Source organism: Gymnoscopelus microlampas (assembly GCF_963454915.1).
Source record: "Gymnoscopelus microlampas genome assembly, chromosome: 3".
Taxonomy (NCBI): Eukaryota; Metazoa; Chordata; class Actinopteri; order Myctophiformes; family Myctophidae; genus Gymnoscopelus; species Gymnoscopelus microlampas.
This window is the reverse complement of record NC_139940.1, coordinates 8,452,830-8,478,250: the sequence shown is the minus strand read 5'-3', so window position 1 is coordinate 8,478,250 and position 25,421 is coordinate 8,452,830. Positions and strand designations below refer to the sequence as shown.

General features: G+C 42.6%; 1 protein-coding gene across 8 annotated transcripts in view; it reads right to left on the bottom strand.

Moving 5' to 3' along the window:
- The window catches only part of LOC311039254 (focal adhesion kinase 1-like), a 129,629-nt gene that overhangs the window by 86,879 nt on the left and 17,329 nt on the right, over positions 1 to 25,421 (bottom strand). For 4 of the 8 annotated variants that reach the window (XM_084048980.1, XM_084048981.1, XM_084048985.1 and 1 more), the window contains exons 1-2: positions 3,109 to 3,207; positions 466 to 770 (exon numbers count right to left, since the gene is read on the bottom strand). In XM_084048980.1, coding sequence (XP_083905106.1) covers positions 466 to 770; positions 3,109 to 3,202 — 399 coding nt within the window. In that variant the 5' untranslated portion in view covers positions 3,203 to 3,207. Of the gene's footprint in view, positions 1 to 465; positions 771 to 3,108; positions 3,208 to 12,958; positions 13,082 to 19,090; positions 19,121 to 25,421 lie in introns of those variants that run through there. The other 4 variants (XM_084048986.1, XM_084048987.1, XM_084048984.1 and 1 more) reach the window with 2 other exon arrangements.

The following is a 25,421-nucleotide window of genomic DNA, read 5'->3' as shown; positions in this document are numbered from 1 at the left end:
AAAAAATAAAAAATCATCGCGATTCCTGTTCGCTTGTTATACCCAGTTGAAAATACCATGTTTCGCTCAAAAATACATAGTAAAACACAGGAGCCGAGATTCCGAATATTTACCTATATAAAAAAATAAAAAATAAATAAAAAAAAATAAATATATATATATATATATATAATATATATATATATATATATATATATATATATATATATTTCCCTAAGCTGTACAAGCTCATAGCGTGAAAACTTGCAAATCTTTGAATATATGCATTTTTTAAAGCGAACGTTTGTAACTCAAATCTTTGCTTCTGGGGGGTCCCTGGAACAAAATATTTTGAGATGGGGGTCCGTGGCCAAATACATATCATTTTGGGGGTCCTTGACAAGAATAAATGTGAGAACCACTGATCTAAATGACAGAAATCAGACGTGGCGACTGAGAACTTGAAATGCGCGTGCGTGTCTTTACCCTGACGTCGGTGGCGTCTCCGTGTCGTATGTTGCTGGCCCAGGTGCACGGCTCACTGTTGCTCTCGAAGTAATGGAAGATCTTCAGCACCGCCGGACGCTCCAGACCCCCCGCCGCCGCCGCCGAGCCGCCGGTGCCGCCGAGGCCCGTGGCGCCGGGCCCGCCGCCGCCGCCGGAGCGGGACTTGACCCCGCAACCCGGCGGCGGCAGCGGCGCCGAGTGGTTCAGGTTGGGGGGGTCCAGGTAGGAAGACGACGCCATTCCTGACTTGGGGGCTCCAGCTGGGGCTAACTGACTGTCATATTCTGGGAGGATTGAGGGAGGGAGGGATGGGGGGAGGGAGGGAGGAGGAGGAGAAAAAAAGGACAAGAGGGACAGAGGTTAACAGGGGTTGAACTTGACACTAAGATCTCAGAGGCACTTGCCCGTCGGGCAAGTACAGGTCATGTTCTACTTGCCCAAAGGTCAGGCCCACTTGCCTGAAAAGTTATTCGTCCATTATAAAATGCTGTGAAAATTGCACAAATTCATGTTAAATCCAATCGCCTGCCGAAAAAAACAAAACAGAATGAGAGCAACTGCTAGTTGTAAAAAGGTAGCATTATTGTTGTTCATAAATGAAGAACTTGCCCGTCGGGCAACCTGAAAGCAAACTCCACTTGCCTGAACATTTTATTTACTTGCCACGGGCAGTCGGGCAACCGTTAGTGTCAACCCCTGGGTTAACCACTTAAACCAGTGGTTCTCAACCAGTGGTCCGGGGACCACCAGTGGTCCTTGAGGGGGTTCCAGGTTGGTCCCCAGCTAAATGATGGACAGATTGAAACCAAATGGACCCGTAAGGGTCCATTTGGTTTCATTTTGAATTTGGTTGAATTTGGATTCATTTTACGCTCTCAAGAGTTAAATTATTGTTAAACATCTGCATTACTCAATTAAATAATTGTTATTTTAATCAATGTTTGCCTGTTATCTCTCCTATGGTACCAACATGGAATTCTGGACAAAATCTTTATCCAACAATAACGAAATATTCTAAGTCTGGGTCTGATAGGCTAAATCTCATCAAATGGTGGTTCCGTGGCTCAAATGCAGAATGAATAATGGACCTTGATATGTAAAGGGTTGAAAACCACCGACTTAAACCATAGTTTGGGGGGCAGCGAGTTTGCAACCCGAAAGGTTCCCCGGTTCAATTCCCTGGAACCGGCAGAAAAAAAATCAGGGTGGGGAAGTGAATGGCCACCACTTACCCCACCCCCAACACCGCAGAAGTGCCCTTGAGCAAGGCACTGAACCCCCAACTGAACCAGTGGAGCTGCTCAGCAGCAAACAGCATAAGACTGTGCTTGTACTGGGCAGCTTACAGGTTTTAATGTGTGAGTGTGAAGCAGGGCATTCCTGAAAAAGGGGAATTTGTTCTCAGCGAAAGTTTATAATTTTCTGTACCGAAAAACGCTGATGTACAAGCTCACAACGCGTCACATTTTGCGACGAAATTGTGAGCTTGTAGACCGACTAATATTGGTTATTTTTGAGAGACGCCAGGTTGAAAGCGGTGAAGACATTGACTTCCACTTCACAAGGAATCAAGAGAGAAATTAACGATCGTTTTACAGACGAAGACACACAGCCATCAACATCAATACCAGTTTAACCTCACAGAGCGGTGGGTTCATTACTCTGTCTGTCAAACAGTCAGTTTCCAGCCTGTAGTAGACTTTCCAACCAGCCAGTGACTGAGTCAAATAACCATTAGTCATCCAGTCGTTAAGTCACCTAACCATTCAATCAATACATTATTGGTCATTCACAGAGCTATAGCTTGTCATCCCAGTCAATCAGACAATCAGTCATTCAAGTCAATAAACCACCCAGCCATTCAGCCAGCCAGACTACTGGACTGGTCATCATCCCAGTCCATCTGTTAGTCAGGTCATTATCAGCCTCTCTCTGAAGAAATTAGACATGAAGACAGCCAGTCAACTTGTCCAGCCCGGTAAATAACCCAAACCAGTTGATTTGCTGTTACTGAGTCAGTTATAAGTCTAGTCTAGTGAAGTGAGTCAACCAGACGGACCGTGTGTAATTCAGTGGTGTAAAGTAACTACGTACTGTACTTAAGTACAAATTTGAGGTATTTTTACTTTACTGGAGTTTTTCCAATTTTCTGTACTTTTACTTCTACTCCACTACATCTCAGAGGCAAATATTGTATTTTTTACTCCACTACAATTATTTGACAATTTTAGTCACTAGTTACTTTGTAGATTTTGATTATTATGACAAAACCACTTCAGCCGCCCTATATACATTTCGGCCATTTGAAAATAGCAGAACTACAAGCTCACAATGCGTCACATCGCGATCCATTGTGAGCTTGTAGATCTGCTATTTTCAAAAGATTTTTATGCATTTTATACATTTGAAAACTTTGTGAAATGGGACATTCTGCATAAGTACTTTCTACTTTTTAAGTACATTTTGAAACCAATACTTTTGTACTTTTACTCCAAGTACATTTTGAATTCCCGGACTTTCACTTGTAAACAGAGCACTTCTACATTGCAGTATTGATACTTTTACTTAAGCAAAACATTTGAGTATTTTTTTTCCCCCACCACTGGTCTAGTTAGTTCCTACCTGTCACACAGAGTGGGCGCGGCCAACAACAGGTACAAAGCACGCCCAGGCCTCTACGCAGCACACGCCCACCTCCCTCACCCCCCCGAGGCATGGCTGCCCTCCTCTGGGTCTCCTTCCTGGACCTAAACCTCCTCCTGCCCTGCTGCTAGGCCTCGGCGGCGCCCTGCCCCCCCCGCCGTGGGCACTACTGCTATGTTTCCTACCCTCCTGTACTGGTGGTATCCAACAGGAGGCATGTTTGACGTCCTTCAGTGGAAAGGACAATAATAACAGAACAAGGCTGTCTGGTAAAATATCAGTACGCAGAGTTATTTTAAGGTCAGCCATACACACCTAGAGAATCATTCTGTGTCACCCTAGCATGCAACATGCTTGTCTATTGCAGGCCTATAGTGCACTAGTTACAAATCTGTCAACAAATCCTCATTTGCTCCTCTACTACTTTGAAACACCCTGATTCACTCTTCTTTTATCTCCGTCTTTCTCTCTTCTACACCTTCTCCTCTCCCCTATCTTTCCTCCCTTCGCCTTGTATCTCTCTCTCTCTTTCTCTCCGTCTCTGTCTCTCTCTCCATGTTTGTGTTTCTCTTCCTCCTCTCTTCCCCTCATCTCCTCCGTGTTTCAAACACACCCCTTGCTGCTTCCTGTGTCCTCCCCGGTCCGTCACTTCCTGGCTATCCCAGCGTGCCTTTGCTGAGTCATCGTCGCCGTGGTGACCGGCCGCTGTACACTTGTGATTGTTTGTGAGTTTAGGGTTTGGTTGACTGACTGACTACGTGCGTGACACAGGACTTGTCCTGAAGTAATCCAAACCACCTGCCGGCCGCGCTGCTGTCTGAGACCGCTTAGTTAAAGGGGCTACACCATGAATTAAAAAAAAATATATTATATATAAATATTGCCCCCTAATACGTTTTAAACAGGTTGTAAGCCTAAAAAACATCCAGATATTTTTTCTCACAATCTGACTGTCTGTCATTCCAAGCTTTTTCAGCTGCAATACCAAAACGTCCTATTGGGCATGGGGGAGCTACTGAGCAATTCTGTCTGGCCATCATCAATGCAAAATCAGGGCAAGTGACATCACTTGCCCTGCCATTCTGAAATGGCCTGTTCAGACACGCCCATTCAGGAAATCCATGAAATGAGCATGAATGACTTAATGTTAAAAAAAAATATTTTTTTGGGTACAAGAGACACTGGGGAGCCCAAAAAATAATAAAAACCTAAAAAAAAATGAAATTCATGGTGTAGCCCCTTTAAATAACAGATAAGAGTTTCATATCTCTTGTGCGGTTTGTTTTAACTTTCAACCTAGTGTGTCTATTATGCGCCTGTCCTTAAAGGCAACAATGTTTTAAATTGAAACAATTTTCACAAATGTACAAATAATAGCTATTTTATTATTTATTGCTATTCGTCGTATGCTGAAGTTTATAGGACTTGAGTGGTTAAAATGTTGTTACTGATTATTCTATAATACCTGCTTATAGTAAGATGAACTTAAATAAATGTTGAACTTTGAAAACCCCCTATGGGAGTGTGCTTCATTTGTCTCATGCCTGCTGCATTGCTGCACTTGGGCTGCGGAGAGAGAGGAGCCGTCTAGACCGTGTGCACGGCAGTGCACTTCACTCACATTAGAATTTCAATATGAAAACCTGCAATGTTTAGCAGAAATGTTGCTGTCAAGTCAAGAGAGCCCCATTAAGATGACAGAAGTACACTGACAGTAACCCAACGCACACAATGCAGCTGTGTTGGCTGAGAGAGAGAGAGAGAGAGAATTGGACGATTCAGCACTTTCACTACTTGACCTACAGTTCCCTCAAAGACAAAGAGAATCCGTCCGCATCCACGCACACAAGCAAACACGCATGTGCACGCACGCATGTGCGAATGCGCGCACACACACACACACACACACACACACACACACACACACACACACACACACACACACACACACACACACACACACACACACACACACACACACACACACACACACACACACACACACACACACACACACACACACACACACACACACACACGTACGTAGCTACTGAAATGAAAGTGTAATATTATGTATTTTGTGACCTGATTCAGCATTCTCTCATGTGTGTGTGTGTGTGTGTGTGTGTGTGTGTCTGTGTGTGTGTGTGTGTGTCTGTGTGTGTGTGTGTGTGTGTGTGTGTGTGTGTGTGTGTGTGTGTGTGTGTGTGTGTGTGTGTGTGTGTGTGTGTGTGTGTGTGTGTGTGTGTGTGTGTGTGTGTTTTTATTACATTGCTGTATTGAATACTCTGATTAGTTAATGAATGCATTCTATTCTAAACACACCACTTGTCTGCCTCTGTTCATGTTACTATGGATGCAGTATGTAGTATAATTAATGATACAATCATTATTATACAAGTAAGACGCGCGAACGCTGGAAGCGAACGCAGCTCGAAAATATTGTGCATTTACGGACTGTGTGTGTGTGTGTGTGTGTGTGTGTGTGTGTGTGTGTGTGTGTGTGTGTGTGTGTGTGTGTGTGTGTGTGTGTGTGTGTGTTTTGACTGCACTCTGGCGCCACTCTGTTGGTTGCACACAGGCAGTGCAGTGCACACATACTGCACACAGACAGACAGACAGAGACACAATGAGAGCAGAGTTTCATAGTATGCTCCACTTGGGCGGAGGCGCGGCTTCGCCGCGCCTCCTTCCGCGTTCGCAATCAATAAGCTGTGTAATGTTATTGATTTCAATGGTAATTAGCCCTGTATTAAGTGTGACAATATGGCAAGATGGTCATTATTTTATCGTTTTCCTGTTCTTATATATATATATATATATATATATATATATATATATATATATATGTGTGTGTGTGTGTAATCTCTGCATCATTCTAAATGAGGGTCTCCCTCAATGATCTCTCCAAGAATCTTAAATACCTTTTGGTTGAATGAATAAATTAATTAAAAGACTCATACAGTATTGTAACGCACATGATCTCTTCTGGACTCTTAATCTTTCATTGAAAACAACAACAATATCCTTCTACTGAAGTAGTTATTTGTCCCCAATCCCCGTCGGGACCATCCCATCACCCACTTGACAGTCCACTATTAAATTCATTCAAACTGTACGTAGTCTACTGTTGCACAGTAGCTGTGCTGTGGTCTGGCTGGTATCAGACTGTAATCTGAAGGATTAGAGAGGATCGGATTACAACTGTCTCTCTGTCTGATGGGATTAGCAATAATAATAATCTCTTTAAAACTCATACAGTTAGCATCTGAACACAACAGCGCTACTGCGCAAGTTAAATTAGCGCTATACTAATACTCATCTCATGGTATTATTTACCTAATCCCGTTAAAATAAACCAATGCAATCACTCCGTCGTTATCACCATCATACGGGGCCTTTGTCTGTGGTGTGTTGCATTCATCTGATGCCATTATGAAGTGATACAGACAGCCCTACAGCTGTGTTTTACAGAGGAATCCAGCGGTGTAGCGGGCCACGACCCCCCAAAATAATCATGTTTGAACTGGGGACCCCCCACCCTGACAAGCACTTGGCATTGTAGGAGTTGAGGCATTACATTTAGTTCGACTCGGTTCATACTGGAGATAAATATTCTGTGACTACTTGAAAAAGGTAAGAAAATCGAAAAATCGCTGGCAGTGGGCAAACGCAGCCAGAAATAAAATCTTACTGTTATTAAAATCTGGCAGTGAGAGAGTTAATCTTGCTCATGTTGGTTAATCGATTAATCTTTTTTATAATCAACTAAATCAATTAGCCCTGTATTATAGTACTTCGTTGTACAATGGTGGTGTGCAGAATTAATGAAAATAGCTGTTCTACAATCTCACAACGCTTTGCATCGCGATGCGCTGTGACGTGGTAGATCTGCAAATTTTCATAATATTTTGACATAATTAATTATAATCGAAGCAAAAGTTTAAAATATTGATTTGAATCGCCCAGCTCTACCAATAGCTATAGCCTCTGCCGCCACCTATTACGAAATGGCTTAAAAAAAGAATAAAAAAAAGAAATAGCAACAGTAGTCGATCTCTACAAGCTTTCACATCCAGCACTGCACAGCAACAACATATGACAACAGTACAGGAGCTTCCTTTCAGCACATACTCCAGACATTATGACATAATGGTAAACTTTGTACCCGTTATGTGTAACAGTGTTTACACAACCACATCTGCAGTGTAGAATAGCCTCAGTGTTTTTAGTGTGTGTGTGTGTGTGTGGCCACGTGTTGCAGTAAATCTGTAACAGGAATGTGTAAAGCTGCCTGTAAGTGTTGGTCATGTGTGTTCAGGTATTCCACGTTGTGTCACTGCCTGGTTTATAATCTGACTGAAGGAGGTGTGAGTGATATTGTTCTGTTACAATAACTCTTGAATACAGTAGCTCTATATTCTGATGATAATCGTTGTTATAGAGAGTTTGGTTCAGTAATACTGTTCTCCCTTATTACTGAATGAGTGGATTAAATGTCTATAGCATGTTGTGTAGGTTTATGTAATGAATGAGTGAATACAGTGTCTATAGCATGTTGTGTAGGTTTATGTAATGAATGAGTGAATACAGTGTCTATAGCATGTTGTGTAGGTTTATGTAATGAATGAGTGAATACAGTGTCTATAGCATGTTGTGTAGGTTTATGTAATGAATGAGTGAATACAGTGTCTATAGCATGTTGTGTTCAGGGTTGCAACTATCGGCTATCTTCCTAGTCTTATTCTCGTTATAACTTTTTTGATTAATCGGGGGGGGGGGAATCAATACATTTTCATAACTGAATAAAGAAATTAGTCTAATTAACCACTTCAACTATACTTAAGCTATACTTTGTTGTGAAGTGGTGTCGCGCAAAATTACAGAAAAAAAGACGATCTACAAGCTCACAACTAAATGATTTAATTAAAATCGATTCATTTGTATGATCGAGTAAATGGACTGCTGCAGCCCTACTTGTTTGCTGTGTTATTTACTCTTAGGACCAACAGCAGAGCACCGTGGCTGCAGACTTGAAATCCCATCTCTACCTGGTACCACGGCATACATAACATATAACACATGTTCTCATGCTCACGCACACACACACACACACACACACACACACGCACGCACACGCACACGTGCATGTAGGCATGCAGGCGGAACTCAAACTAGGCTAGTGCAGGGGTATTCAACGTTTTCAGGCCAAGGACCCCCTAGCTGAGAGAGATGAAGCAGGGACCCCCTCTATATTGTATAAAATTGTGTTTCAGATTAAAGTGTTTTTTTTTTACTTAGTCTGCTATTTTTTCCACACCTATAGCCTCTTTGTCAAAAATAGCCGATCTACAAGCTCTCAACGCCTCGCAGCGCGAGGCGTTGAGAGCTTGTAGATCTGCTATTTTCGGCTAATGTTCTCCTCAGAAAAGGAATTGTAGGGTTCAAGTGGTTAATGTAAAAAAAACTAAATCCTATCACACAAAGATTTGGCGGACCCCCGATAGTAGCTCTGAGGACCCCCTAGGGGTCCCGGACCCCCTGTTGAAGACCCCTGGGCTAGTGATTCGTGCTGAGACTGAGATTTTGACTTGAACATGATTAGATCCATTAAAACACATCACATAATATTAACCACTTTCAACCTTATTTATAATTTTTGTATTTTTTCATCTACAAAATGTTCAAAAATAGCAGATCTAGGGCTTAAGTGGTTACTGGTGTTCTCTTTACCCACCACCGGCATCCCGTTGGAGGATTTCATGACCCACTTTTGGGCCCTGACCCACTAGTTAAGAAGCAGAGAACTAACTAGGCCAGGGGTATAGGCAACCTTAGGCACGGGTGCCAAGGGAGGGTGATCACTGGCACACTGGCATGAGTGTGAGAGAGATGATTTTTATTTTAAAAAGAAATATATATTTTTAAATGTAGTCAATTCAATTAAGTCCCTCACATCTGTATGCAAATTACATCTATTCTACATTCATTCACACTCTGAACTCTATCTGGGGAGGGAGACTGGGTGGGTTTTCCTCTGAATCTAATGATCATTACATTCTGATGTGAAAGAAAATATTTCTAAATAAAGCTGGTTGTACATTATGGACAATGAAAATATGCACACGCACACGCACACACACACACACACACACACACACACACACACACACACACACACACACACACACACACACACACACACACAGTATCAAGTCTGTCACCAGTATCTAATAAATATCTGGGTTACTGGTGTTAGAAACCACCCAGGAGAAAAGCAGTCCTCTGCTCTCTCTCTCTCTGTCCATCCCTCTCTCCTCCTCTTCCTCTGTCTCTTCCCCCTTTTCCATCACTCTCTCCTGCCCTCCACCCATCCTCTCCTCCTGTATCATTTCTTCTTCTTCTTTCTCTCATGTGTTCCTGTGGTTCACTCTGTTCCATCTCATCCTCTCTTCCATTTGATCCTCTGTTCCGTTTCTCCAACCACCTCTCTTCCTTCCTTCCTTCATTTCACCGTCTCATCTTTCAACCAATCTATCCTCTCCCTCTCCTCCTCTCTGCTCCCTCCTTTCCCCTTCTCCCCTCTCCTCTCCTCTCCTGGAAATGAATGCATTATCAGGAGAAAGTTGGCCCACACTACACAAATATTGGCTGGTGATGGAGTGTGTGTGTGTGTGTGTGTGTGTGTGTGTGTGTGTGTGTGTGTGTGTGTGTGTGTGTGTGTGTGTGTGTGTGTGTGTGTGTGTGTGTGTGTGTGTGTGTGCGTGCGTGTGTGCGTGTGTTTCCAGTGACATCACAGCCACTTGGCCTACTTTACAAACCATATCTCCCCCAGCTGCACCCAATAACCAATCAAATCACAGCCCGTGACTCCACAGCACTCAACACATTACGACATCACTGCAATTACAACTATAAACCAATCAGCATTACTTCCATAGACCGTCTCTGTTGGGTGGAAACCTCATATGTCCAAAACTGTTACTTTTCAGGATTCACATTCAAAAATAGCAGATCTACAAGATCAAAACGTGTCGAACATTCGGAAAAAATAGCCGATCTACAAGCTAACAGCGTGTCGCGACGCGTTGTAAGCTTGTAGATCGGCTATTTTTTGGCGAAGAGATTTGGTATAGAGGGAAAAAGGTTTAAGGTTTAACCACTTAAACCCCAGCATCGGTATTGAGGGGAAAGGAAAGCTTTCCCTACAATAACAGTAAACAGAAAAGACACTAGTATTGAGCCCTGAGGGACGGCTACCCATATGGGGTTTAAGTGGTGTGAGATGCAGCGATAGCTCTTCCATTCTTCTGCTGAGAACTATGACGTGACCCGGTGGAAGACCACAGCACTTACTGTATGTATCTAACCCAGTGGTTTCCAGTCATACAAGACATAATTCATTATGGAAGACTCACTAAGTCTTTACTTACATCATGTAAAGCAGTGGTTCTCAAACTTTTTCATGGCAAGGACCCCTAAATTGACACTTATTAGCCCGCGGACCCCCATTTGAAAAGATAAGCCAGGGACCCCAATAAGAGAAGGTTTATACGGCTTTCTAGCAGTGATTCTCAACCGTTTTAATTTCAAGGACCCCCAGTTTGACATGCATTAGGCTACGGACCCCCATTTAATGGCATTTATACCTCTTGGACCCCAATTTATATTGTAAAATCAATGTTAATTTAACTCTGAGAGTGTCCAAATGGAACCAAATGGACCCTAACGGGTCCATTTGGTTCCATTTGGACACTCTCAGTGTTACAGACACATAAAGGTCCATTTGGTTCCTATCCATCATTTAGCTGGTGACCCCCTGGAACCCCCTCAAGTACCCCTGGGGGTCCCCGGACCCCACTTTGAGAACCAATGATGTAAAGAAAGGGTCAGTGGTCCTTCTGGCTGATCTACACGGTCACAACTTTTTTTCTGTTCTGGCCCCACAGTGGTGGAATGAACTTCCCACTGATGTCCTCTTTGCCTTGCCTACTTGTTGTTAACTAGTTGTACAAACTCTTGTTTTATTGTTTTATTATATCTTGTTTTGTCGATACACTTATTTGTTTTAGCTCTTGCTCATTTGATTTTCCTATTTGTCTAATCTGTTTAAGAAAGTAGGTAGCTGTTATATTGCACTTAAGTTAGCGCTAGGTATACTCTTGGTTGCTTGTTTTAGAAGAGAATGCACTTAATGCTTCTGGTGATTAGTAGTTTCCTTGCCTACCTATGTTGAATGCACTTATTGTAAGTCGCTTTGGATAAAAGCGTCTGCTAAATGACTGTAATGTAATATAATGTAATGAAATAAATTATAGGGTCGAGTGTATGCATAAAACATATTATGCATATGTGCAGTAAACGAAGGTTCATCTACAGTAAGTATATCATTCCTAGGAGAGACTGTCTCCACATGCTAATAAAGTATTCATTATTGTGCTAGTATTCGGTACATACATGTGATAGAACGGTGGTGCATACTTGTGCTACTACTAAATAATTGTGCCATGCCTATGTTCCCTAATAGGCTCTATGCACAGCAGCCATAATGGAAAGAAATTGGGCCTCTTCCTAACTTCCTTCACAAGTCTTACCAATGATACTAATTACGCCTCTTTTTTTCCATTTACAGAAGTGTAGCACAGTGATTCTCAAACTTTTTAATTTAAAAGGAAAAGGAACAAAAGTATTAAAGGTATCGAAATGTACCAAAAGTAGAAAGTACTCATTCTGCAGAATGTCCCATTTCACAAGTTTTCAAATGTATAAAAATCATTTGAAAATAGCAGATGTACAAGCTCACAATGCATCGCATCGCGACGCATTGTACAAAATAATTGTAGTGGAGTAAAAGTACAATATTTGCCTCTGAGATGTAGTGGAGTAGAAGTAAAAGTACTGAAAATTGGATATACTCCAGTAAAGTAAAAAAAAATACCTCAAAGTTAACTCTGAGAGAGTCCAAAATGGAAACAAATGGACCCGTAACACTCTCAGAGTTACACGACCCTAAGGGGCCAATTGGAACCCCCCCTCAAGGAACCATGAGGGTCCCTGGACCACACTTTGAGACCCACTGGTGTAGCAGAGTGTTTCCAGTGAGCCAACATGCACAATAATCAGCACTCTGACTCTTGTCTGACCAGAATGGAACAGAGCCTGCTGTGCAGTGTTGATTTTGACAACAAATTTTGATTTTTGTAGTTTTAGTCATAGTTTTTGAATAAAATTCTATTTAGTTTTAGTCATATTTTAGTCATCTGAAATGTTTTAGTTTTTGTCTAGTTTTAGTCGACAAAATATCATGAGATTATAGTCGACCACATATACAGTTCATTTAGTCGACTAAAATCTATTTTGGCGGTGCCTTGATGGCGTCGCAATGGCTGATTTTACACTTGGTTGCATGCTGAAAATAGCCGATCTACAAGCTCACAATGTGTCACGCTGTGACGCGTTGTGAGCTTGATCGGCTATTTTCAGAGCACAACACCGGAGCGCAACCAAACATAAAATGACTTCACTTTAAGTTCTACTGGATCTCTTCTCCGATTAGTCCCTCACTCACATATTAGTCTAGTTTTTATTTGTTGACGAAATTGTGATATGTTTAGTCTGAGTTTTAGTCATCATAGCATATTTTTTATTTTGTTTTTATTTAGTTTTCTTCAGTGAAAAAAGGTAGTCGACCAACATTTATCGTCATAGTTTTAGTCGACGAAATCAACACTGCTGCTGCTGTGCATAGAGACTAGATTTATAGTTTTTTGAAAGAACACGGGGCCGAGGGAACACGGGTACGCTTACGCTCCCATTATTCAGTACCTACTTGGTAGCGGGTGCTGTGCGTAAATGCAGGCCCCTCTGCTCCAGCAGAGAGGGATGCAGCCGCTGTCCTCCATGTGTGCGCTCTAGGGGGAGCTGTTCCAGACCAGGCCGCCGTGGGGCCCAGACAACAACGCCGGGCTCATACAACAACACCATAGAGAGAGCCCTGTGGGGGTCAAAGGCTGGCTAGCTTAGCCTTAGCTACCCTGGCTAGATAGCTAGTTGGCTACACCTTGGGCTCTACACGGGGGTGGGAGGGGGGGAAGCCATCTCCAAAACAAACAAGAACACAAATGGGGGGGAAAGCATACACCCAGAATATCAGTTTGGAGTCCGTCGTCCTCCAGGTCACACGTCGTTGATACAGAGGCGAAAAAATGACTCAGTCGATCATCAGTAGATGCCAGGGAACAACACTTCAGTCAAAATACATATTAAAAAAAAGAAATGTCAGTGTTGTAATCAATCTGGTACGGAATAAAAGGGCCAAGTGAGTTTCCTTTAATGGACTGACTGACAGCAGGTAGAATATCCTCTGTACGGGAAAAAAGGCGATGATACAGCAAGTATCACTACACCGCAGCAGGAGACAGAGAGGACGGCGGTCTCTGCAGGGCTCTCTCCTCAGGACCATGTATGTACTTCATCTCCTTTGTTGTCAACGACTGAAATACAATGCCCGTCTTCTTCATGATTCTATACTTGAAGAACCCACGCTCCTATCGAAAGGCTGACAGAGAGACCACCGCGTGCATCAAGGCATCCCGTTCTCGACCCATTTCTTGCTCGTTTCAGTTTCCGGAAAAATCGCTCGGCGTCTTTGTCGTGCTGTGGTCGAGGCGTCCTATTTGAGCATCAAGTTATCCACTCCCCACTACTGTACGGCCAATACAGGCAGTCTGATCCCGACCTCACAAAACCACTGCTTTGGTAGCCTATAGCATAGCCAGGACCGTTGCTAAGTTACCACATTGATCCAACATGGAAGACACGGTTCCAAATCCAGGTTGACCTCAAAAGTGTCATTTCAGTATACAAAATGAAATACGGTACACAAAGTAACATGGGGGTACGTTAATGATGCTTAGAATGTAACGGACCGAGATCGTTCAGAAATGTTATGTTTGGTCCATAAATATTGTGATATCTCTTTGAGGTCAAATCAGCCAAACCTACAGTAAAACACAGCCTGGATCAGGAAGTATAGGGATCGTTCCAAAAACAATAAACCTTTGATCTAAAACCAGTTCAATTGTCCTCAAGATATCCGTTTCAGATCTTCAGCCAAGTCTTTTTCTTTTTAAGTCCCATTGATCAATCCTCAATGTAAATTCCCCCCCAAAAAACGAGGAACGCATCAAGGTTGCAGCAGCAGACAAACGTGAGCTCTTAGCGGAAGAAAAAGACAAAGAAATATCCAATATCTCCGCACTGTGAAACCTCACCGACGTCTCCAATGCAACAAAATCACCATGATCTGAACCCCTCCAGACAGGAAACCCTGGAGATGCAGGAACTCCTATTCCGACGACGCCAGTCACGCCACACCGCGTTTCCTCCCCGCGAAGAGGAGAGAGGAAGAGAGATGAGGAAGTTTAAAGAGAGAGAGAGAGAGGAAAATAGGACATGGGGGGTAGAGGAGAGGAGTGGAGGAAACAAATGAAGGAAGGAGCGGTCAAACAAGGAGAAAAGATGAGAGGGCGGCAAAGAAGATAAATGAATGTAGATGAGAGGAGGATGTGGAAGGAGACAGAGAGAGAGAGAACAGAACACCAATAGAAGAGGCAATGGATAGATGCAGAGAGAGAGAGAGAGAGAGAGAGGGATGAATTGAGATAAAACGACCTCCCTGGGGAGAAGCAGCCTCACGTACCTACAGAGGTTTTTTACACACACACACACACACACACACACACACACACACACACACACACACACACACACACACACACACACACACACACACACACACACACACACACACACACACACACACACACACACACACACACACACCGCAATCTGCCTGCAGGAGCTAAACAGGTCAGTGCAGGTGTCTGATGTCAAAAGACAAGAGAGAGAGAGAAAGAGAGAGAAACCGAGACACAAAGAGAGAGGAAAGAGTCGAAGCCTTCGCTGAAAGGCAGAGTGTCAGAGTGACAGCTGGAAAATAAACAACACGGCTTCAGAGGAAGGTAAACAACAGCACGATGAGGGACTGATGCCGTGGTCTGTGTGTCCATCCATCTGTGTGTTCATCCATCTGTCTGTCTGTCCGTCCGTATGATTTTGTTTTATGGTAGCCGTGAAATAGCGTCCAGCATACAGGCTACCACAGCAGCTGCTTGCGCACCCTCACACACACACTACCACTGCCGCAGCCACATACTGTACACACACACACACACACACACACACACACACACACACACACACACTGTACCCGACGTAATCCTTTACTAGTCTAAAGTAGTGCACCAATGAGAGAGAGAGAGTTTATGACCAACAGAGGGAGTACGCATACAAGAGAGCAGATGTACATAGAGGAGCGTGACTGAGAGGGTAAAAAAAGGTTTTAAGAGAGAGAACTTGCAACTGCAATCAATGCAAAGCTGACTGAGGTAGCTGATTGGACGGTCGATATGCTAATCAGGCCACGCTTCATTCAGCTTTGGGTTGATTAAAAACACTCACACTCTCACTCTCTCTCTCTCTCTCTCTCTCTCACACACACACACACACACACATTTGACCAGAGGGTGAACAGGGCAGCATAGTAACTGCATGTTAAACGAGTAACATGATAAACATCAGTAGTGATAGGAAAACGAAGACACAAAACAGCATATATACTGTATTTTATATACACACACACGGCAATACATACACTATTACTACAACCCTTCTCTTCTTTGTATTGCCTCCCCCACCTGTATTTTTCAGGAATCTCCCCCCACCCCCAGTGTGAAAGGCACACACCCACACTTTTCCCCACAAGGACACTTTCTTGCACCAGTGGGTGCTTGGACTTGAGTGCAAAAAACACACACTCATCACATCACCACATCATTTACACACATACACGTGAAAGGACCGCAATGGAATTATAATCCGCTGGCTTTCTTGCGTTTTAACGCATTAAGACCTGAGACCGATTCTACAAAATGTCTTCTAAATCCTAACAGTTTTTTGAAAAAAAACCTATGTTGCCGTCAGTGGCTCTCAAACCTTTTCATATCAAGGACCACGGACCCCCATCTGAAAACATTTTGTTCCAGGGACCGCCAGATGCAACGATTTGAGTTACAAATGTTCGCTTTACAAATATATATATATATATATTCCAAGATTTGCACATTTTCTCGATTTTTCAAAAATAGCCAAAGTGTAAAATAATGCTTTTATAGCTCAAATCTAGAAATGACACAGATGCGTTTTGTCTGTCTGTCTGTCTGTCTCTCTCTGTCTGTCTCTCTCTCTCTCTGTCTAAGCCAAGTTCAAACCACTTGCAGGGATCTTTCCATGGTTTTGTTTGGGTTGCAGCAGCGTACCCCCAGCAGCACTCATTACAGTGTGAGCAGCACGTGACGGGACGTGATGCAGGTTTTACACACCACTGCACTGACTGCAGCTTTTAGACTGCATCATGCCGCTTAGACTGGCCTTGTGTTTCTACACGATCATCATGGTCACAACTGCTCATTAGCGCCGTCTAATGCAGTGCCTCTTGAACTCAAATCAGTGTTGATTTTGACAGCAAATTTTCATTTTGTTTTAGTCATAGTCTTTTGAATACAATTCTGTTTAGTTTTTGTCATATTTTAGTCATCTGAATTTTTTTTGTTTCAGTCTAGTCGACTAAATATAAGATTATAGTCGACTAAAACTACAGTTGATTTAGTCGACTAAAAAATATTTTGTCAGTGCCTTGATGGCGTCGTAATGGCCGATTTTACACTTGGTTGCATGCTGAAAATGGCAGATCTACAAGCTCACAACGCGTCGCGCTGCGACGCGTTGTGAGCTTGTAGATCTGCTATTTTCAGAGCGCAACCAAACATAAAATGACTCGTCTTTTAGTTCTACTGGATCTCCTCTCCACTAGTCCCTCACTAACATTTTAGTCTAGTTTTTATTTGTTGACGAAAATTGTCAGTATATTTAGTCTTAGTTTTGGTCATAGAAGCTTAGTTTTTATTTAGTTTTATGTTTAGTTTTCATCAGGGAAAAAAGGTAGTCGACGAGCGTTTTTCGGCATGGTTTTAGTCGATGAAATCAACACTGTTCAAAGACCCTCAGTTTACTATGCATGAGGGCCATGGCATTTGGTTACATTTGCACGGTCTCTGAGTTACCAGTCATTTAGCTGGGGACCCCCTGGAGCCCCCCTCAAGGACCCCCTGGGGTCCCTGGAAGACCACTTTAAGAAACCACTGGTCTAATACAGTGGTTCCTAAACGCGTGCGTTGCAATACACAAAAGCAAGTACTTTGTGCGCACTCATCTCCCAATACAGAGGCATATTCTACACCCTAAACATATTTATTTTGACCACTTTCAATCTGGCATCTCTGTTTTTGGCATGTAATTATTGGTGAAAATGTCAAATATTAAGCGTGTTTATTTTTTATTTTTGTTTTTATGGCATCGCCATAAGGCTAGCCATTTATGACAGGGTGTGTGTGTGTGTGTGTGTGTGTGTGTGTGTGTGTGTGTGTGTGTGTGTGTGTGTGTGTGGGACCAATTCAAACTTTGTATGCATGCTGCCAGCAGGCCAGTACAAAAAGTTAAAAAAAATATATATAGTTTTTAAATATTTACTTCTAATAATTCTATAATGGACGTCAAATGGGCCGTGGTCGTGCTGAAACCCATACCCTGAAGGAGGCAGTTAGCCACCGAAACGTTGGTTTTCATTACTCCGCATCCAGAATAAAGTATTGGCCAGACTATCATTCGGATCCCTCTGCTGTGGGCTGGCATCACTACAAAGACCCAGGGCCGGACTGGGACCGAAATTCAGCCCTGGCATTTTGGTCCGGACCGCCCCCCCCCCCCCCCCATTTTGTCAACGGGGGGGGGGGGGGGGGGGGGGGGGGGGGGGGGGGGGGGGGGGGGGGGGGGTTGCGTTTCACTGAGCCAGCCCATGCCCTGCACATGAACTCTGCGGCCGCACTGAGGCGCCTGCTGGAAAGCATCCCAGCCCAAACATTAACGTAACTAATAATTGGGCCAAGGGACTCGGATATGACCGTAATAACCCTAAAACATTTTTAAAAATATATTTTTCAAAAAAAAAAAAAAAAAAAAAAAATTTTTTTTTTTTTTTTGGGCCCAGTGGCCCACTGGACCAGCGGCCCACCGGGCATTTGCCCGGTACGCCAAATGGCCAGTCCGCCGCTGCAAAGACCTTGGTGTGCGTAGCGTTCCTGTGCACGCGCTGAAAACCAACGCCTAAATTCAGAGTCATACATCATAGATACGTCACTGACGACTGACATCACAGCCTGGTCACATGAAGTCTGATATCCACATTGGAGCCACACCATTTCCATGTGGGTCGATCGATCCTGAGATCCACCTAAATCCTTAGTTTTCATTAACCCATTAAGACCGAGAACACATCTGTGTCATTTATATATTTACATACATTAAATTCAAAGATTTGCACAAACTTTCACGATTTTTCAAAAATAGCAGATCTACAAGCTCATAGCGGGGCACTCGGTGCTGCGCTATGAGCTTGTAGATCTGCTATTTTTGAATAGCCAAAGTATAAAATAATGGTTAAAGGGGCTACACAGACGTGTTCCCGGTTTGAATGGGTTAAATAGCAATTGCACCACGACGCGTTGTGACATTGTAGATCGGCTATACAGACTTGCCCATTGCCCACCACTGGTCTAATGGTTAGAGTAGAGTGTCAACCATATACTCACTAACACGGTTCAATCAATTCCAGAATCGATCGTCTTTTCAATGAGGCCGGGAGCTTTGTCTAAAATGTTGTTTTCTGTGTCAATTTGCAGGTTATCAATCAGTGCAGTATCAAATGATATGGTTACGCTACAGCTAGCTCAACCATGCACCCAATTACAGGAGGAAAGCAGCTTCAAAATAGAAGTTCACTCACCAGCATAGTATGATGATATCCTGGAAATATCTAGGAGAAAAAAAGAAGAGAACATATGACATGTTAATGGAATGATTTAACCATTATTTTGTTAAGAATTATAGGGTTGTATTCATGTACATTCTTAAAGAGTTTGATGTGTAGATGGGATAGACTGTTTACTATATACATATAGATGTTTTATTCCAGAGTTTACAAAAATTGTAAACAAACCATACAGTTTAAAACTGCTTGATCTGTTGTCTATATTGTTAGTCATGTCAAGGGCGGAGTCAATCAACTAGGGGTCAAGGGTTAGGGTCAGAATAAAAACACTGCTATTTTTAGTTGAGCCGTGAAGCGATGCAAAGCTATTGTAATAAGTCTGTCTGTGTTTATATGTACTGCATGTCACGCTGTCCACAATATGTCATCGTAAAAAGGGGCCAAAGTGTCCATGAGCAAGACCCTTAACCCCTTAAGTGCTCCCCGAACATTGTATTAAAAGCGGCCACTTCTGAAAATGTGAAACCAAAACAAAGAAACACGTAAACAAACAACGTTTGTCAAACCTCATAATTATATTAGATTTCTGAGGTAAGGTGCGATCTGGTGAAAAAGGTCAATTGATAAATAATTTGTTGTTTGTAACAGTTCATCATAGGATGATGAGACTGTCTGTAGATGTTTCACTTCCCTGCATTAATTAAGATTCCTAGAAGACGTACAGTAAGAATCATGTAGATCGATTAGAAGAGAAGCTTTTGCTGACATTTGCATCACTGATTGGGCCTTTAGTAGGCTACAAGGCCTATAATAGTGAGTTTCCATACACCAGGCACACTGGTGGTTCAAACCCTGACCACATGACTGCAACCATCCTGGCTTTGATTACTTAACTTCAGGGCTGTGTTTAAAGCTACGATCTGGGACTTACTTTAATGAATAAAAAGGTTATATGGCAGAGTGTGTGTAAATACAATATAACTAGCACATCTGCAGTGGTTGGGGGTGGTCTCTCTACTCTTCCACTGAGACATTCAGACCCTGGTGTCAGGTAGGACAAGGACACCCACTGCAGGCTGACAAAGCCAGTAAAGGTATTTGAACTGAAGCAGACACAGCGGCACATCAGATTGGACACTGAGACGCACCATTGTCAAATGATTGTAATTCGGGCATCGTTGCAATTACCTCTCTCTGTCAAGAGAGGGAGACAACAGACATAAAACATACGGATCGTAGCTTTAACATTGTCACGTCTGGTCTTTTAGAATCATCATTAAAGTGGTCTTTAAAGTGTTGTTGAACGTTGGAAGAACTCTGGGTTGTATTGCAAGCTACCTGGACATGATATCAAGTCAAATACTGTCCATCAGCTTTACCTGTCGCTTCTGTGCTCTGTGAGCGAGACAACTTGTGATTCCGTTTACTGTAATGGTGTGGTACACTGATATTGGTGTCCTATTGATTTCTGTAGTGCTACAGAACTCGCGTCAAACGCCAAAACTGTGGAACCAGCTACCTCGCCAGGTCAGGCTGGCTCCCAAAAACGACCTGTTTTTAAAACCCATCTAAAAACTCATTTCTATTCCTTAGCTTTTAAAACCCTGATTGATACTTGCATAACTGTTCAAATTGTATTGATTTATTTTGTTTGTTTTTGTATTGCATCATGTTTTATAGTTGGTATGTGCAGCACTTTGGTCAACTCTGTTGTTTTAACCCATTAAGACCTGGAACGCATCTGTGTCACTTTAGATTTCTTTGGCTATTCAAAAATAGCAGATATACAAGCTCATAGCGCGGCACCGAGTGCCACACTATGAGCTTGTATATCTGCTATTTTTGAAAAATCTTGAATAAAAAAAAAAAAATCTTTAGGATTTAGATTTTTGGTAATATGCAGCCATTTCACTCTCCCACAAATACGTACCACAAATTAACTTGAATCCAACACAACGCTACACAATGAAAGTGCTGTCAAACAAGTCTATGAAGCTATCTATGAAAACTATCAAAAATGTCTTCTGCGACAACATTTTATACAATATGTAGTGGCGGTCCCTGCTTCATCTCTCTCTCAGCTAAGGGGTCCTTGGCCTGAAAAACATTGGAAGACCCCCGCACAAGATAATAACATACACTACCGTCAGATGACCTCAAATCATCAGTTACTTAGCAACAGCCACGGCGAGGGATTATGATTAATATGACCTCAGTTAACGACCAAACCATGTTAGGCCTCTGGGTAAAGACACTCAGCCATGTTACATTCTAGGTTATTATTTAAGCTACTGGTTTGATGCCAGTGTGTCGCTGCTGTGCAGAGTGTGTTCTGCCAATTGCAGCTAATCACATGATTCAATTAGTTGCTGGCACGGTGTGGAGCATACATGGATGGGCAACTGGCGGCCCGGGGGCCACATGCGGCCCCCTCCTTCACTCAGATGTTAACCATTACTACTTCTATTAATGCTGCTAGAATGACAAAATGAATAACTCATTTTACTCTTATTTACCTGTACACAAGACGTAACAATATATATTTGTTTGTGATTTTTTTTTTGTTAAAATAAGTGTTAAATAGCTCAAGGTTTTTGATAGTAGTCATTGCTATAGAGTGTTTGTTCAGTAACAGGAGTCTCTCACCATCTCTCCTGCTCTTTAGTTAACAGAAAACACATTTTAGGCTGGAAAACCAATTCCAACCTGAACCAAATTGAAAATGGAACACTATAAAATGCAAGCTGATATATAGGTTCTCTCTCCTGATTGGATACAATTGGCAACTGATGAAGGCTCTTTAAACCAAAACACATTGTGGTTACTTGGAGTTACTTTAAAGCTATGCCAGCCATGCCACAATAAAGCCTTTTTAATTTTTTCAACTGAATGGTGTGCCTTGGATTCTTTTTGATGTCCACCTGAACAACATGCCAACAGTCTTTCAACGAATAAATGAACTTAACTGCATTTCAACCCAACGTCCCTAATGCCATTATCTAAAATATTCAAGGATTTTCAAAAAATGTGTTGAAATAATTTCACAGACAGTGAAAATGGCCAATCCACAAGCTCACAACACGTCGCAATGCGCTGCATTGTGAGCTTGTAGATCGGCTATTTTTGTAATAGGGGTTACATGGTTGACAGAACTTGGTTTAAGTGGAAGTGCTCAACTTTCCTCTGTGTGTGTGTGTGCGTGTGCGTGTGCGTGTGCGTGTGCGTGTGTGTGTGTGTGTGTGTGCGTGCGTGTGCTGCTAAAGACGTCTTGTCCAATGACAAGGCCAAGAATCGTTTTGCTTCGACGTGATCGATTGTCCTGATAACATACTGATAACAATGCTGTGAGTGTGGGAGGGGTTACTTGATTGACAGGGGTATTTCACCAATCACACGCCAAAAAGAGTGCAATTCTACAAATCGGCATTAAGCACCTCTGGAGGCTCAGCTGACTGGCAGGTGTGTGATGAGTCAGCAGGTTGTGATGTCAGCATCATTCCAGCCTCAGCATGAGTCAGCAAAACACAGCTGTACTGGGGTTAGACACATACTACACAGCTGTACTGGGCTTAGACACATACTACACAGCTGTACTGGGCTTAGACAAGTACTACACAGCTGTACTGGGCTTAGACAAGTACTAAACAGCTGTACTGGGCTTAGACAAGTACTAAACAGCTGGACTGGGCTTAGACAAGTACTACACAGCTGTACTGGGGTTAGACAAGTACTACACAGCTGTACTGGGGTTAGACAAGTACTACACAGCTGTACTGGGGTTAGACAAGTACTACACAGCTGTACTGGGCGTAGACAAGTACTACACATCTGTACTGGGCTTAGACACATACTACACAGCTGTACTGGGCTTAGACAAGTACTACACAGCTGTACTGGGCTTAGACAAGTACTACACAGCTGTACTGGGCTTAGACAAGTACTACAGTAAAATCATCCGTGTTCATTTAACCACTTAAGCCCTATACAGCGGCGTACCCACCATAGAGGCAAGGCAGGCGGCCTTGTCTATGTCTCCTAGCGTTTGAGAGAGATTTAACTGAAGGTCTGAACTACGATTCAGTTATAGATATTTTCAAGTGCAGCAACCCCTGTCGTCTCATGTTTTGAGACATCACTACATGCTTGAAAACTATTTGATTTGGCTGTTATTGTTACTGTTGTAATCGCAATGTTGAAATGAGTCAATAATTTGTGCAGCACATCATGTTCGCCTTTTCTGTAATGCTGCTTTTTTTTGAATAAAAATACATACATTGATTATACTTATAAGTTATTATTGTTTTTATTAACGTTTTTCAGTTTTGTAGTCAGGTAGTGTTGTTGTGTTGTTAACTTGTTGGGGGGGGGGGGATCTCGCCTGCCCTAAATGTAATTTCTGCAAACGCCACTGGCCCTATATGCTGTGTTGTACGACAAAGAGTGAAAATAGACGGAAACATTTTGAAAGTTGTTTCGCCCCAGAATAGGCATGGCAAATTTTGCACATGTCGATATTGTCAAAAAATCCAAAATTGTCAAAAATTGTTCACAAATTTCCCCAAATATTCAAAGACTTTCAAAAATAGCAAAAATAGCTGATCTACAGACAAGCCACAACACGTCGCACTGTGAATCCATTTCACAGCAGGGGGGTGTGCAGCCGGAGGCTATAGCTATTTGGGGGTCGTTGTTGGCATGGAAGCCCATCTCTACTGTACATCAGATGACCTCAAATCATCAGTTACTTAGCAACAACCACAGTGAGGGATGAGGATTAATTATGACCTCCAAAGACGTTAACGAGCCAACCACGTATAGTAGGCCTCTGGGTAAAGACAGCCATGTTAGCGTTGTGGTATCTTAAAAGCCACAGACTTACAGGTTTACTGCACTATACTGATTGCCAACAACGCCATATTGTAAAGTTAGTTTGATGTTCCAGAGATGTGAATGAATGTTTGAAGAATGGATTAGACATCACTCCAGCAGTGAGGTTACTTCTTCCAGTTTATTTCATCATAGTACAGACAAAGTACAACAGCTTTCTGTGGAGACCCTGAGGTCCACACAGGCGGCCCTTCGGCCCTGAATGGTACACACACACTAGCTTACATTTGGGTCAATACTTATAGTAGTGAGATCTAAAGAATAAGAGGAGGTACGTGTTGGGTGTGACAGCCCTCAAAGGTGAACCCCCACTTCCCCTGGCCCCACACATTTGCAACTATATGAAGCCAGGAAAGGTGTCAGCCTTGATCTCAAATGCATAGCCGCTATGTCTATCAACTAGAACAATAGCCAATGTTAATTGTCACCCCCACCAGGCTCCTCTCTGTCTGCTGTCTGTACAGGACAAAGTAGACCTGTAATAATTCTAACATATGACTTAAATGTGTATCTTATGTTGAGAAATATACTACAGCGTCTAGGTTATTATTTAAGCTGTGGATTTGGCGCCAATGTTTCACTGCTGTGCAGCATGTGTTCTTCTGCCAAATTGCACTTTAACCCATTGAGACCTGAAGCCGATTCTACATGTCTCCTAAATCTCAACAGTTTTCTGAAAAACGTTTGTTTCTATATCAGTGGTTCTCAATCTTTTTCATGTCAAGGACCCCCAAAATTATATGTATTTGGCCGCGGACCCCCATCAAAATATGTTGTTCCAGGGACCCCCCAAAAGCAAATATTTGAGTTAAAAATGTTCGCTTTAAAAATATATATATTCAAAGATTTGCACACATTTTCACGAATTTTCAAAAATAGCAGATCTACAAGCTCATAGCGCGGCACTCGGTGCCGCGCTATGAGCTTGTATATCTGCTATTTTTGAATAGCCCAAAGTGTAAAATAATGCTTTTTAGCTCAAATCTAAAAAGGACACAGTTCCAGGTCTCAATGGGTTAATCGCATAATCCAATTAGATCCTGGCACGGTTCAGTTTCAGAATCGATGTCAATTCTGATCAGAGAGCTGAGCTGAGCCGTGCCAAATTTTTACATGCACACCTCTGCCTGTTCTCTACACCAGTGGTTCCCAAACTGGTGGTCGGGACAGAAGCATTGTGAAAATAGCTGATCGCACTGCGAGGTGTTGTGAGCTTGTAGATCAGCTATTTTCACAATATTTACCTCTGTAACCGAGTCAAACTAAATGTAATGCCTACAATTCCAAGTGCTCAATATGATTCTTTTGGGGGGTCGTGGCCTGAAAAGTTTTTGAACTCAATGTTCCTTCATGTGATTTTGAAATCCTACCTCAAGCCTAATACTTGTACTGCATGCTCTGGTGAAATACTGAGTGAATGTCACTCGAACAAGATGATGCGTCAAAGCTTCGAATGGAA